This window comes from Callorhinus ursinus, unplaced genomic scaffold (genome assembly GCF_003265705.2).
Source record: "Callorhinus ursinus isolate GAN/ISIS: 27379988/994484 unplaced genomic scaffold, GSC_fseal_2.0 scaffold82, whole genome shotgun sequence".
Taxonomy (NCBI): Eukaryota; Metazoa; Chordata; class Mammalia; order Carnivora; family Otariidae; genus Callorhinus; species Callorhinus ursinus.
Genome location: NW_027397144.1, coordinates 2,627,341 through 2,642,916, shown reverse-complemented (window position 1 = coordinate 2,642,916; position 15,576 = coordinate 2,627,341). Strand labels below are relative to the sequence as shown.

General features: G+C 45.6%; 1 protein-coding gene across 6 annotated transcripts in view; it reads left to right on the top strand.

Moving 5' to 3' along the window:
• CACNA1A (calcium voltage-gated channel subunit alpha1 A) overlaps positions 1-15,576 on the top strand; it is a 211,941-nt gene that overhangs the window by 34,384 nt on the left and 161,981 nt on the right. For all 6 annotated transcript variants that reach the window (XM_073887694.1, XM_025863270.2, XM_025863269.2 and 3 more), the window contains 2 exons: positions 5,111-5,216; positions 7,557-7,696. In XM_073887694.1, coding sequence (XP_073743795.1) covers positions 5,111-5,216; positions 7,557-7,696 — 246 coding nt within the window. The remainder of the gene's footprint in view (positions 1-5,110; positions 5,217-7,556; positions 7,697-15,576) is intronic.

The following is a 15,576-nucleotide window of genomic DNA, read 5'->3' as shown; positions in this document are numbered from 1 at the left end:
TCTTCCCTGGGAAAAATCACTTGGTCATTTCCAGTGTCACACACAGCCCCTGTCTGGGGCCTCTGTGGTCCTGGTCAATCTAATTTGGTGTGTTGCGGGGGAGCTTTGCATATCCGCACTTGCCTGCAGGGCTGTTTGCTATACTGACTTCCACAAGCCATTTCAGGAGCCAGCTTTTCCTCCCATCAGGGATGCTTCTCTCCTTTCATCTCTTCTCCCCACACTCCCTCCCCTTGGCCTCTTCGGCTGGCTGATTATTCTGGATCCCGCTGACACAGGTGCTTTCTCCCCGAGCCAATCGGGGAGCAGGAAGGCTCAGTTCAGCTAGCAGAGGCATTGCTCACCGCAGCTGTGAGTTAGAACCCAGGCTTTCTAAATTGGGAGGAACAGGCACGACTCAGGGTTGGGCTGAGAAAACGTCACCTCCCCATGCCTTGGCTACCTTTGACTTCTGCCTGGGATGAGGCATCTTCTCCCATGCCAAGAACCCAGTACCCCATCTTTGTGTCTGTGTGCCAACCACATCAATGCATATTTCAAGAAGCTGATTGTGTTCTTAACATGCCCACCGAGACTTGGCATGCAACAGAGTTGGGGGAGAGGATGCAAAAACCACGACCCACCCACCTTTCCTTCCTCATACAGGTATTTATTGAGCACCTACTATAAAAACAGATGCTCTCTTAGTTGCAGAGAATAAAGCAGTGAACAAAGTAGACACAAATCCCTACTTGCATAGAGCTTATATTCTAGCAGGGGAGACAAACAGTGAACAAGATAAAGAAGGAAAATAGAGTAGATGTTTGACTAGGGACAGGGGCCAAGGGAAAAAATAAGCAGGGGAAGGGGGCAAAGGCTTCACTGGGGATGTGACCTTTGAGTAAAGACCTAAAGGGAGTGAGGGAGGGAACCATATGGGTCTGTGGGGAAAAGTATTCCAGGAGAGAGAAGAGCAGGTACAAAGGCCCTGGTGTGGGATGTGCCTGGAGTTTGGGGAACATGGAGGAGGCCAGTGTGGCTGCCGCTGAGGGAACATGGGGAGACGGAGGTCATGAGAGCAGGGAGGTGATGAGGGCAGGTCATGCTGGGTCTTACTGGCTGCCAGGAAGACTGGCTTTTCTCCTAAGTGACATGGAAGTCATGGAAGGCTGTGACTCCTTCCATGTCAGTTAAGCTGGAATTTTCTTTTCTGTGTATTTGTCTCATGCCAATTTGCTCTTATTTCATCAAGATCTTGGGTTTCTTACCAGCCCCCTTGCCTGCATGGGGCCAGAAGACTGGTCAGGGACTCCTGAAGTCTCCTCTTGGGGTCAGAATGTGGAGGAGAAAGGGGAGCCCCCACCACTCTTGAGATGACTCAAAGTCACAATTACCTGGTCTCCTCCTACCCCTGAAATAGATCTAAGGCAAACTTCACTGTGCACACAGATCCCCTGAAGATCTTGCTAAAATGCAGATTCTGACTCAGCAGGTCAGCGTGGGGGCCTGAGACTTTGCATTTCTAAAAGATGCAGCTGACGCTCTGCTGCGGCCCATTCAGTAGCAAGGGTATGAGGTCAATCAATGTTGCAGATTCCATGGGGGGCAGGTCTGTGGACATTAGCAGGGTCCATGTGTGCATGGAGGGAGAAGAGTTAATATTTGATAGCCACTATTGCCATGTTTGACAAGAAAAAGCAGTAAGGTAGGAGTGGGCAGCCTCTTTCTGTTCCCTCCCATGCTAAGGCTTCATCACTCTACCCGGAGAACTCTGGGCCTGAAATCCAGGCAAACTGGGCAATTGAAACCCTGATAATGCAACCCATGAAAGTGCTGCTTGCTGCCAGTCTTTTCGGACTCTTCCTGGAACCTCAGCTCAAGTCTGATGGAGAGGAAGGCGCATCCCAGCTGTTTAGGGGCAGGAGGCCACACACCCCCTTCCCTCCCAGGAGTGAACCAGCAGCTCCATACAGAAGTGAGCAGGGAGCTAGTTGGCGGGGAAGGGAAGTGATATCATCAGATTCAAATCGTGGCTTCAGAAGCCTCAGCAAGGGGAGGCCAGGAAAGGGCTTGGCGTTGCTTCACTGTATACAAATATTGTCTCTTATTTTCTGGGCTGCAGGGTGAGGCAGAATGGAGTATTTGTGCAACATAGCCCAGCTTTGTTCTCTGTGCTCCTAATGACTGTCAGCTCGGAGGCAGGAAGCCAATCAGAGGCACTCGTCGGCAGGGCCGGCTTTTGTTGGCTCCCCAAATTGCCCTGAGTGTCAGATTTGCTTTTCAGAGTGTGCACAGAGCGCAGCTCAGACGCTTTCAGCTGGAGGCAAAGGCCGAAGCCGGTGACAAAGAAGGCCTGGTTTTCCTGATTTACTTAAACTCTTGCTCCCAGGTTGTCCATTCTAGACTTTCTTTTCCCACCTGGAAAGTGAGTATATGCTCCAACTCTACCAGCCTGTAAGATCCCTTGGTTTTATGGAGCTTCCAAAAGGCCAAACCTAACTCCAGGGCCAAAGGACAGAACAAGGCAAGTTAGGCTTCCAAAGGAGAAAGCTGGGAGGAGGCCATGGCCAAGTTCACCAAGACATGCTCTTTGATCCTTCCACAGAACAGTGGATTCCAGTGTTCCCAGGGGACACTTGGCAATACCTGGAGGTCACTTTTGGTTGTCAGTAAGGTTTGGTTGTCCTAACTAGAGAGGAGGAGCTGCTACTGCTCATCACCCCCACCACAGAGAATGACCCAGGCCCAAGTGTCAGACGTGCCGAGGTGGAGGAGCTCTACTCCAGACTAACCGGTACCCTGTGGCTTTCCCTTCCAACACCGACTTCTCTACACCCAGATTAACTGGGTGGTGCCTCTGTGGGTCTGGCAAGGGGACTGGGGACATTCTGGTTCACCAGCTGATCAGCAGCAGGCCCTAATATAATGTGAGCAGGACAGACCCTCCCCAAGTGCAGACCCTCCAGCAGGACACGCTGGAGGCCTCGTCCACCCGGAGGAACGTTCCCAGGATACAGGAAGGAGTTTGTGCCTGGAGAGAGAGGGAATGCCACCTCTGGAAATAGCCACACAGACTACCCCTTCCCTCCGTAGATCTTGAAAGCTCAGCTTCTCAGAGGCCTTGCCCTGACCACCATATTATTTTTTTTATTGAGGTGAAATTCACATAACAATATTAACCATTCTTAAGTGACTAATTCAGTGGCATTTAGTACATTCAGAGTGTTTGTTGTACATTATCTATCTAGTTCCAAAACATTAAGCAGTCACTCCCCAACCCCCTCCCCCGGCCCTTGGCAACCACACATCTGCTTTCTGACTCTCTGGATTTGCCTGTTCTGGACATTTTACATACACAGAATTGTACAGTGTGTGGCCTTTTATGTCTGGCTTCTTTCACCAGCATAATGTTTTTGAGGTTCCTCCACACTGTGGCATGTATTAGTACTTCGTTTTTATGGCCGAGGATGATTCTGTTGTCTGGAGAGACCACATTTTGTCCATCCATTCATCCACTGAGAGACATCTGGCTTGCTTCCACCTTTTGGCTGTTTGAATGGTGCTGCTATGAACATGTGTTTTGGTACCTGCTTTTCAGTTCTCTGGGGTGTATACTTAGGATATGTATTGCTGGATCATATGGTAATCTGTGGGTTTTTTGAGGTATCACCAAACTATTTTCCACAGAGGCTGCACCATTCCCACCAGAAATGCACAAAAGTTCCAATTTCTCACATCCTTGCCAACACTTACTGTTTTCTGGGTGTTTTTTGTTTGTTTGTTTGTTTGTTTGTTTATTCTAGTGGATGTGGAGTGGTAGCTCATTGTGGTTTTGATTTTCAATACCCTAATGGCTGAGGATATTGAGAATTTTTGCATGTAGTTGATTGGTTATTTCAGTATCTTTTTTGGAGAAATATCTACTCAAGCCATTTGCCCATTATTTAATTGGACTGCCTTTTGTTCTTGAGTAACAAATGTTCTTTATATATTCTGGATGCCAGGCTTATCAGATACATAATTTGCAAATATTTTCTCTCATTCTGTTGGTTGTCTTTTTACTTTTTATTTTTTTTGCCTGTTTTTTCTTTAGTTGATCGTGCTTTTGGTGTCAGATCTGAACACTCCATTTTTTTTAAAGGTTTACTTATTTATTATTAGAGAGAGAGTGCATGTGAGCAGGGGGAAGGGCAGAGAGAAGGAGAGAGAGAATCTCAAGCAGACTCCCTGCCAAGCACAGAGCCTGATGCGGGGCTTGATCTCATGACCCTGAGATCATGACCTAAGCCGAAATCAAGAGTCGGATGCTTAACTTACCCAGGAGCCCCTGATGACTCTACTTTAAATTGCAACACCCAGGGGTACCTGGGTGGCTCAGTCATTGAGCGTCTGCCTTCGGCTCAGGTCATGATCTCCAGGTCCTGGGATTGAGCCCCGCGTCTGCTCCCTGCTCAGCGGGAAGCCTGCTTCTTCCTCTCCCACTCCCCCTGCTTGTGTTCCCTCTCTCGCTGTGTCTCTCTCTCTCTCAAACAAATAAATAAAATCTTTTAAAAAAATAAATACATTGCAACACCCAACCTCCTTTCCTGCTTTTTCTCTGCATAGCATTTACCACCTCGTAACGCTCTATATGTGTGGTTATCTCACACGCTCACTTCTCCACAAGAGCAGAGATTTTTGTTTCTTTTACTGTAAGCTGTGTCCCCAGTGCCCAGAACAGGGCCTGGAGCCCAGTAGGTGCTGAATTAATATTTGCTCTGTGAATGTTGGTGAGATGGAGAAATAACGTCTACATTTTCCTTAAAAAGTCATCTGCTGGGTCTTTAGAGCAGTGAAACTACTCCATAGGACACTCTCATGGTGGATGCAAGTCATTATACACTTTCCAGACCTCCGAACGTTCAACACCAAGAGTGAACCGTGATGTAAGCTCTGGACTTTGGGTGATAATGATGTGTCAGTGTAAGTTTATTGATTTTAACAAATGCACCACTCTGATGGGGGATGTTGATAATTGGGGGGGGTTGTGCATGTGTGGGGGCAGGGGGTGTATGGGGATTCTCTCTACCTTCTGCTGGGTTTTGCTGTGAGCCTAAACAAGCTGGAAAGATTTTCCTTAATTCCTCCATACTCCCTTTGAATATATGATTTTAGCTACCATCATAGCAAACTGCATTGTCCTTGCTCTGGAGCAACACCTACCTGACGATGACAAGACCCCAATGTCTGAACGACTGGTGAGTGATGTCTCTCTTGAGGGGTCTCTCTTTACTTTAGAGGCAAGTTGCTGTGGCCATGGGGGCAGAGGGCAAAGTGGGCTCTCAGTCTTGGAGCCAAGAGCTGGATCATGAGCCCCCCACCTGGGAAGCCTAAATTTCATGAACACCAATAATTTGGGGAGAGAGACGCCTTCATGACTCACCCCCCCACCAGACCAGGCTAACCCGATGCTGACCAGAAGGGCAGTGGGTAACAAGTGTTCACATTGTCCATAGAAACATCATATTAGAAACAAAATTCTTGTGAAAGATATTGACTATACATGGAAATGGAGAGAACAATACAATGAACCCCTCTAAGATCCTCTCACCCAGATTCAGCTGTTGTCAAGACTTTGCTTTATTTGCTTCCTCTGGCCCCTTGCATTTCATTGGTTTGTCTTTCCTGGCCAAAATTGTTGAAGGCAAATCCCAGACAACTTGTCAGTTCATTGCCATATACTTACTTAAGTCTACACTGCTAAAAAAATATGGGCGTTTTCTTCCATTACCACAGTGACATTTTTACACCCAATACAACTTACAGCAGTTCCTTGGAACCATCTAAGACCTAGTCAGGAATCAGATTTTCATGATTGTCTCAGAAAAAGCATTTTTCAGTCGGTTTGGTCAAACCAGGATCCAGGCAGGGTCTAGATTTTGTTATGCTACTTAAACCTTTTATTTTTTTTAAAGATTTTATTTATTTATTTATTTTAATTTTTTTTTTTAGATTTTATTTATTTTTGAGAGAGAGAGTACACAAGCACAAGCAGGGGGAGGGGCAGAGGGAGAAGCAGACTCCCAGCTGAGCAGGGAGCCCAACATGGGCCTCGATCCCAGGACCCTAGGATCATGACCTGAGCCAAAGGCAGACGCCCAACTGACTAAGCCACCCAGGCATCCCTGCTTAAACCTTTTAAACTAAAACAACTGTTTTCGCTCCTGCCCTTGACTTATGGCAGAAATCAGTCCCATGACCCTAAGGTATGTCCCACATTCTGATGTTAGCCTGGTTGCTTGTGTATGGTGTCATTTGGCTTGTTCTTTTATCTTGTGTGTCTCCTGTCATGGATATCAGCTGTGGGGAACGTTCATAGTCCTCATTCAAATTTACTCATTTGGTGAAACTCAGCAGAGCTGTAAACTAGCACTAAAATCCTTCTCGATCCCCCTATCCATCCCCAAGTGCTCTGGTTCCTCTCCTGGCATTCTGATAGTGCAATGAAGAAGACGTTTTTTCCTTTCTGTTACCTTTTCAGGTCCAGCTGTAATAGCTCAAGGGTAGGTAGAGGGGGATGTAAGAATCCACTCGTTCCCAATCCAGAGTATAGATGGTTCTCAAGACATCTAAATTTTAATAGGTATGAATTATAACATGTATTCTAAAACATATCACTAACCTATCAAACTTATGATTTCAAGACTTTTTGTTTGTTTGTTTGTTTAAGATGAAGCTAAGTAAAGAGAATCAGCTGGAAAACTAGGAAGCAAATAGTAGTACCATGGCAAGCTGATAGGGAAAGAATCATGAAGGCAGAAAGGATTGAAGCTTGAGAAACTTTGTAACAGATTGGAAAACATCCATATAGGGGATCTGATGGAGTGGAGCTCGTAGCTTAATTTCAAATACTATAAACTATCAGCTGGAAGCCAGAAATTGGCAGGAGGTTCAGTGAGGGGCTGGGGACCAGGACACTGGCCATTTTGCCAGCAAATGCAGAAGTATTACTCCAATATTTTAGCAACCTGAATGGCTGTGCTGGTGCATACCAGCTGAGAACCTTCACAAGTGTCAGATCCGGGGCTGAGGTTGGTGTACAGGGTCTAAACTTAAAGGCCTTGAGTGATGCATGTGACAAACATACTGAACCAGTGCTTTCCAGTAGAATTTTCTGTAGTGATGGAAATGCTCTCCATCTGCACTGTCCAGTATACTAGTCACTGGAATGTTGGCTACTGTGTCTGAAAAACTGAATTCTTATTTTATTTCATTTGAATTAATTTACAGTTAAATAGCCACATGTGACCCATGGCTTCTATACTGGACACCACAGATCCAAACAAACAATTCTGTTTGACCAAGTGATATGTGAGGTTGGCCAAAAGGAAAGAAGGAGGGTGTCTTCTCCATGCTTCTGCTTCTCTTGCAAAATCATCAGGCAAAAGAACTCTGGGAAGGATGCACTGGGGGGCAGTGGGTGCTGGAGGGTTGGAGAGGTGAGGAAAAATGGGTAGAGATCTCCGGGTGGGCCAGGTCCCCAGTCGTGCCACCCTCTACCAGCCAAAGATCTTGACCTTACCTTCTCTCCCTTCCAGGATGATACAGAACCATACTTCATTGGAATTTTTTGTTTCGAGGCTGGCATTAAAATCATCGCCCTGGGGTTTGCCTTCCATAAAGGCTCTTACTTAAGGAATGGTTGGAACGTGATGGACTTTGTGGTGGTGCTGACAGGGTAAGTGTCACATGCTTAGAATTATCTCAAACTATGAAGACTTTGGAAACATCATGGTTGGTGTGTAAAGTCTGGGCTTGGGAAGGCTGAGTCCCCATGTTCTTTTTCATCATGCCTTTGCCTTCTTGCACCCCGTCTGCATACCCTGACTGCATGTTGCAGCAGATGCTTTTGGTTACAATTAGAATAATGGCTTAGTAGAGTTGACTGCTTCCAAAGAGCTTTCTGTGCATTCTCTCATTTAATCCTCACAGCAACCCAATGAATTAAGAAATATTAATATTCCTGTGGGACCACAGAGAGATCAGAAGAACAGATATGAACTTGCCTAAGATCACCCTGCTAGTGGAACTGGAATTTGAACCTAATATCATGTGATTCCAGAACTCAAGGTTTTAACTGTTGTGCATGTGTGATCCTTTTGCCTCATTTGGAGACGGCTTTATTCCAAGTTGATCTTGATTTCCAGCTGGTAAATGGTTGTTGAGGACTTTTGGGTGCAACAGTTTGTGGTAGGGCTATGGAGAAAACCAAGCTAGATAAGGTACAGTGAGTGCCTTCAAATAGTTTTTGGATCTGTATATATTGCACCATAGTTGAAAGGTGACTGTGTATACACTTTCCACTAAGGACCCTCTCTATAAGGTAACGCTAGCTGTTATGACAACAATAGAAAAAACTGGGTAATGTCTTACACACAACAGAAATTTATTTCTCACTCACTGAAAGTCCAAAACAGTTGTTCCTTGCTGGCAGAGCTCTCTCTTCCAAGCAGTGATTGAGGGAACCCAGGCCCTTACCACATTGTGGCTCCTCATTGTTGACTCACAGCTTCCGAGAACTTTGTGCTTGTATGCATCAAACCACAAAAGAAAAATGAGGATGTAAAGTGATGCTAGGGAGGTTTTACAGGCCTGGCACATGCCTCTTCCCTTCCTATTCTTTCGACTAGAATTTATTCACATGACACACATCACTGCAGGGGAAGCTGAGAAACATTAGACTGTGCTTAGAACAAAGGAAGGTGGATTTGCTGAGTACCCAGTCAGGCTCTGTTAGGGACCCCAAAGTCCTGTAACAGATGCCAGCATAGACATTACCATTTTGTGCTGATTTCTGGCTCCTCTGTCTACCCACTCCTCTCCTCCAAGCTAAGACTGGCTTGTCTTCCAAGACCCCTATTCATTCCTCATAGTTCCCCTCTGTGGGGTCACAGGTGTCTTCTGTGGTGTCACAACTGTCCTCTGTGGGGTCACAGCTGTCCTCAGTGGGGTCACAGCTCCCCTCTATAGGGTCACAGGTCTACTCTGTGGGGTCACAGCTCCCTTGTGTGGGGTCACAGCTCTCCTCTGTGGAGTCACAGCTGTCCTCTGTGGGGTTGTAATTCTCTTCTAGGATCAAATCACTCCTCTAGGCTCTGTTGCTGTTCCAGATCCTGTCTCTCCTGGCAGATGTCATGGGTCTTAGCCCCCATGCTGTGTTGGCTGAGCTCCTGCAATTCAGGTTTTGAGCATATTTGTTGTTTCAGAGCAATGTTGCTTTTCCCAAAAGGAGTTTTGTCATATTGGGCTGTTTTTGTAGAGGCATTCAGATGTGAATGGTCTGTTGTGGGTACCCTGGGCTAGCTCTAGTGGGCTTGAGTGTTCCCTGAGGGTCCTCTGTTGGTTGTTCCCATAGTCCTGTGGCTTGGGACCTTGGCAGTTTCCAAGGACATGTTGTGGTGTTGGGCACCTTTTTTCTTGCCTTAGTAGGAAACTTGTCTCTGAAACATCCTAATAGCTGACTTTGTTGTTGTTGTTGTTAAAAGTGCATAACAAAGGAGCGCCTGGGTGCCTCAGGCCACTAAGCATCTGACTCTTGATTTTGGCTTGGGTCCTGATCTCAGGGTCATGGGATCAGGCTCCACACTCAGTGGGGAGTCTGCTTGAGATTCTCTCTCTCTCCCTGTTCCTCTGCCCCTCCCCACCACACTCATGCTTCCTCTCTCTCGCTCTCTTTAAAAATAAATAAATAAATCATTTTTTAAAAAGTGCATAACAAAATATTCAGACATTCAAAAAGTAGAGAATAATGTAACAAATATTAGTGTATGCAAATATTCACTCAATGAATATTTTTTGTGCACCCATTATGTGCCAGGTTCTGGGACACAGCAGTGAACAAAACAGATAAAAGTCCCTCCTTTTGTGCAACAGATAGTCAAGTAGTGAAGAAAAGCTAAATGAATGAATGAGTGAATGAATAAATATCTAGTGTGTGTGGCGGTGAGGGCTACAGAGAAACAATCAATCAGAGGAAGGATGGGACGTGTTATGACAGGAGGGCTGGAAACCGGGGAAGACTTTATTGGGAAGGCAGTATTTGAATGAAAACCTGAAGGAGGTGAGTGAATGAGGCTTGAAGATAGCTAAAGGAGGAAAGTGACAGGCAGAGGGAATAGCACATGCAAAGGTCCTGAGGCTGGGCTGTGTCTGGTATGTTTGATGAGCAGTGAGGAGGCCAGAGTGGCGGGAACAGAGTAAGTGAGGGAGAGAGTGGAAGAGGTGAGGACAGGGAGGTGATAGAACAACAGCCTACCATCAAAATGAAACCTTTTTCTTTTTTTTAGGATTTATTTATTTGGGAGACAGAGAGGGTGGGGGAGAGAGAGAGAAAGAAAGAGAGAGAGTGTGTTGGTGGGGTGGTGGAGGGGCAGAGGGAGAAGGAGAGAGAAACTCAGGCAGATTCCATGCTGAGTGTGGAGCCTGACACGGGGCTCTATCCTACGATTCTGAGATCATGACCTGAGCCGAAACCAAGGGTTGGATGCTCAACCACCTGAGCCACCCAGGCTCCCCCAAATGAAACCTTTCTCATACAGTGTAAGTCCCCTGTTTTCTCTTCCCTGGCCTTGTTCCATTCCCTTCCCCATGCAGAAACACTTCCTGAGTTTTGTGTTTATCAATAATTTCCAGTTATGTATTTACCCTTTTATATACATGTAGTATGAGAAATACGTAGTACCTATTTTACATTTTGACCACGTAAGTATATAAGAAATATATATAGTGCCTTCTTGCACAGTTTTAAGTTTCTCTGTAAACATTTCCTTCTACAGCCTTCCTTCTGCCCTCACCTTGTGATTGACAAGACTAGGGCTCATTCATCCGTTTTCCCTGCTGCATAATATTCTGCAGTATGAATATTCTACCATGTATTTATCTGTTTGGGTTGTTTCCAGCTTTGGGCTATTTTGAACCAAGCTGTCCCCTCATTCTTGCCAGTGGATTTCTCTAGGGCATCTACCTGGGAGTGGAACTGCTGAGTTGTGTACTCTGTGCATCCTCGGCTTCACGAGGCATTGCCAAATAGCTCTGCAAAGTGGTTGTGCCAATTTATACTCCCTAGGGGCTGACTTTTGCTGGCAGGGGCTGGCTTGACCTTGCTGGCAGGAAGAAGCCTTAAAAAAAAATCCCTGGTTTTTTATAACATGGTTCTTGGAACATCCAGAGAAGCTCATATACCATGCAGCATATAGTAAGCCTCAATAAATGGTCATTAAGTTGAAAGGTTGCCATATGATAAGTTAGTTAGCCACTGGGGCATTTGCATCTGCTTCTTGATTACAACAAGGTGATTTTTTCCCCTAGTTTTTAAACATCTGATGAGGCTCTAGAGAAGAAATTCTCACTGGAGACAGATAGGTCCTAAGGATGAAAGCCTTAGAATTAATGGGATTCATGGACCCTCTGAAATTGCATGCAAAAATTATGTGTGTATATATATATTTTTTTCTGGTCTGTAGTTTTCATTAGATTCTCAGGGGGTCCTGCTCCTAACACCATAAGGAGCCACTGTTCTTTTCCTTTCTTACCCCTTTCCCTTTCCCTCTTCATTTTTCCTGCCTTCCTTTCTCTTGCTTGTCTCCCTGTTGCTTCTCCTGTAATCAGCCACCCTTCCTTATTGTCTGCTGGTTCTATCTCCTTCAAATCAAACACATAGCTCAAATTTCATTACTTCAAATTCCAAGGGGCTGCTTGGTCTCCTCTTGGGCTGCAATTGAGGAATAGAGAGTAAGGACTGCAAGCCCCTCAAACTCAACCTTCTGTGTAGTGGCACTACCAGGCAAATGCTGTACACTCTTAGTTCTGTGTTCCAGGGGGAGGGGACCTGAGTGTATTAACCTGACCTGAGAAAACATGGCCTTAATGAGCACTTTTTGATTAACTCATTGTCTTCTTACATTTCTAAGCAAACCGCAGCATTAAAATACCATTCATTTTTCATGAATTAATAAGGTTTTTGCCTCTTCTTGTGTAAAGTTTGGCAGAAAGTATCGAACCCGTGGAGTTTGGTTTGTTCTGTGTAGTTCAAGGCCTCAGAGAAATTCTAACTTTGCAATTTTATCAAACCCCTTTGAAGTGTGTTTCTATTGTATTTGAAGGTCTGATCATTAAATTGAGATCGTGTAAGAGGAAGATTTCAGAAGCTTGGCTGTATTTCTGAGATGACAGAGCTTTGACTGTAATGCTCAGATATATATATAAACATCTGGGAGGTCAAATAATGCAACTGCACGTGTTAACGAAGGAGATTGTGGACATGACCAGGGTAGGGATGAAGACGGTTGTTTTTGTGTTCACAGGCTTAGCCCTGTACCTGGCATAGGTGCTCAGTAAAATAAGTGGCTGCAAAGCGGTAATACTTCTGAGAATCAGAATGTTCTGGAAAATGCACTAAGCTGTTTATGGAGATGGAGACCATTGCATTGATATAGTTAAACAGCCCAGGAATCTATGACAGATACTCTGACATCAGATAAGGCATGGGACAGATGAACTCTGGGTCCTTGCCAACTCTGACATTTCATAACTCTGTAAAAATGACGGTTCCTTTTTGGAAGGTCCTACCAACTGCCCCAGGCTTTGGGCAGTTTTGTTGAGGATCAGAAGTGAGGAAAATACCCAACTACTCAGGGACCATCAGGAGAGGATGTTGGCTTTGGTTTCATAGCATCACTGAGTTTTAGGACTCAATGGACTCTGCAAGGTCCAAACCCTTTATTTCACTCACAAGGGAGTTAAGACACAGAGAGACTAAGTTATTTGCCCAAAGTCAAAGTTACACTGAGATGGTGGCAAATCAGGAAACTTCCAGAATCAGAAGCTGTGTTCACATTAAGGAGCCTAGAACCCCAGTTTGGGGGTAGTGGGAGTGGTATAGATGATTAATGCCCCCCCCACCGAGTTTCTGCCATCAGAGTCCTGCTTTTTCCTTACTTCTGTCCAAGTACCCAGCCTGTGGCCCCTTTCCAGAGAGATAGAAAGGGAGCCTCAGATAGTAGCCCAGTTCCCCCTTACACAGCTGAAGAAACTGGGGCCCAGAGGGTCAGAATGACTTGACCAGAGTCACATACCTCATGCTGTCTTCCCTTTGATCAGTTTAACAAACACGTGTCACCATTCTTCACTCTCTCCTTTCTTCACCTCCCATGTTGCTGTTCTGAGTTGCCTGAAAATAAAAACAGCATTCTAAACACAACAACAATAAAACCCAATTGGCACTCTAACTCATGAGACCAACTAACAGCTCCTATAAATACCAGCTGCATTTTATTTTAATGTTTGTCTGCATTAATTTCTCCCCCCGTGGATCAGTCACCCTTGGTATCAGAAGGATTCCCTACCATGGCACAAATACTTCTTATCATTCAGAGAGTTTTATCATTGAGAGAGCATTGATCTTTTTATTGTTCAAAGCATTTGGTTGTCATGATATTTGCTGAACTGTGTTTCGCCAGGAACAGCCTCACTTCCTAGCAGTAGGAGCTAGCCTCTCCGTCTTGTAATACGGTGACAGTGATAGTAATGGTGTTGGCTGCCATGCTTGTTATTTTCATCATTTATTAAGCACTTACTTTGTGCCAGTACTATATTAACAATTTTATGTGCATTATCACATTTTAGTTCCACAAACCTTTTTTAGAGATGAATCTGAGGCTCAGAGAGGTTAAGCTACTTGCAAAGCATCCCCCAGCTAGTAAAGGGTGGATCAGGATCTCAACCACTCTACTGGGACAGTGCCCTAAAACTAGGATAACCTGAGGCCCAAGTTAAGTTCAAAGAGCTATATTCAGCCCAGTATCCTTATGAACAGAATACCTGTTATTAATAGCAGCGGCAACATTGACAAATTAGAACTTAGAAAACACTTTATAACATGATATATACATGTATATATGCTCAATCTTTACAGCCCTCTGAATTAGGTACCACTATTACCCCCACTTTACAGATGAAGACTCAAAGAGGCTAAACATCTTGCCCAATGTCACTTACCTCATAAATGGTGAACTCAGGTGGATCTGGAGCCAGAATCCATGTTCTTGAGTCCTACACTATTTCTTTAAAGTCAGGTTTTCCAGGGAAGTCAGGAGGATCTTTACTTTTCTTCCCCATCTTGGACTTCACTATAGCAGGAAAAAAAAAAAAAAAGGTCAAAAGAGATGTCCACAAATGGGAGACTGGCATATACCAATGGTTAAGACCTGGGCTTCAGAGTCAGAGAGATCTCTGCCAGTGATGAACTTGAGAACGTACTTGGATCCCTCCAAACCTCAGTTTTCTCACCTGGAAAAAGGGAGAGTATCTGCCTCCTCCGGCTGTGGTAGAAATTGGAGAAGGCAACATTGTGGCCAACACCGTGAACTGAGCCCCTGTACCATTCTGAATTCTTCGTAAATGGGAGTTGATGAATTGAAGGGAAAGAAATTAGAACATATTCCTTTGGATGTGTGTGGTAGGTCCTGCAAATGCCCCACTCCATATTCATCCCACTCACCTCCGAGTTTACCTGTGGTGGGCAGTTCCCAAGCAAGCTAACCTCTTTGTACCTCCAGTGCCCTCATCTTTCTGCATCTGTGCTGGAGGGTCTTCTCCAGCATTGCTGGAGTTTGTTCAGCCCACATGACAGACGTTTAACACCCCCAGGAGCAGCCCTTAACCAGTGAGAGAGGGAGTCAGTGTATAAATAGGCCTGGCTTCCCCATTGCTCAGTGAGAAGACTTGGAGGTGTGTTCTGCCTCTCAAAGGGCCTTTCACAGGATTGAATACTAGTTGCTCACGATGATACCCATTCATTAGCTCAACCTTTACCGACTTCTTGCTTTCTAGTTTATCCCTTTTAATTCCATGGATCATCTCCCAAAAGTCCTCGTCTTGGAGCCATAATAGTTTGAAGCTTCGCGGGTTAGAGATTTCAGCACCCTGGACAGCGCACAGCACACTTCACCAGATAAAGACGTCCTCCTTTCTCCCTCCGCCTCTGACTGGAGTGGGGAGGGGACTGAGTGAGGACCAGATGGCCAGGTGACATTGCTCCATACTGAGCTTCTTGGCCAGTTTCCTTGTGTGGCTGGAGAAGACCTTGCCATCCATCTCTCTCAGCAGGTTTAGGGGCTGATCGAGATCTCGTCCTCTTGAATTGCTATGACAAACACCAGCCTGCCTCCAGAGAGGCATCTGGCCACTGTCTCTACAGTTTGCAGGGCTAAATGACTCCTCTCTTCTCGCCAGGGCAGGGAGGCTGCTGCCTGGCGGGCAGAGGAAATCTCAGCGAAACGGGAGGCAAGTGGGTGCCTGGGGCTGAGGCAGAGGCTGCCAAGTGAGACACACTGCTTTGCTTTATGCAGGGAGGAACTACAGGCGTTGGAGATGCTCTGTTGTTCCAGAGGTTGTAGAAACTGGACAGTCTCCTCTCCGAGCAGGACCTGGGCCTGACTCAGAGACCACAAGTCCTCGCCTTCGGTGCGGTCATGTAGGAGAATGGTAAAGCTGAGGTTTGGGGGGCAGGGTCTAGGAAAATCAAAGCCCCATTTTTCTTGACTTCTCTGGCTATAATGA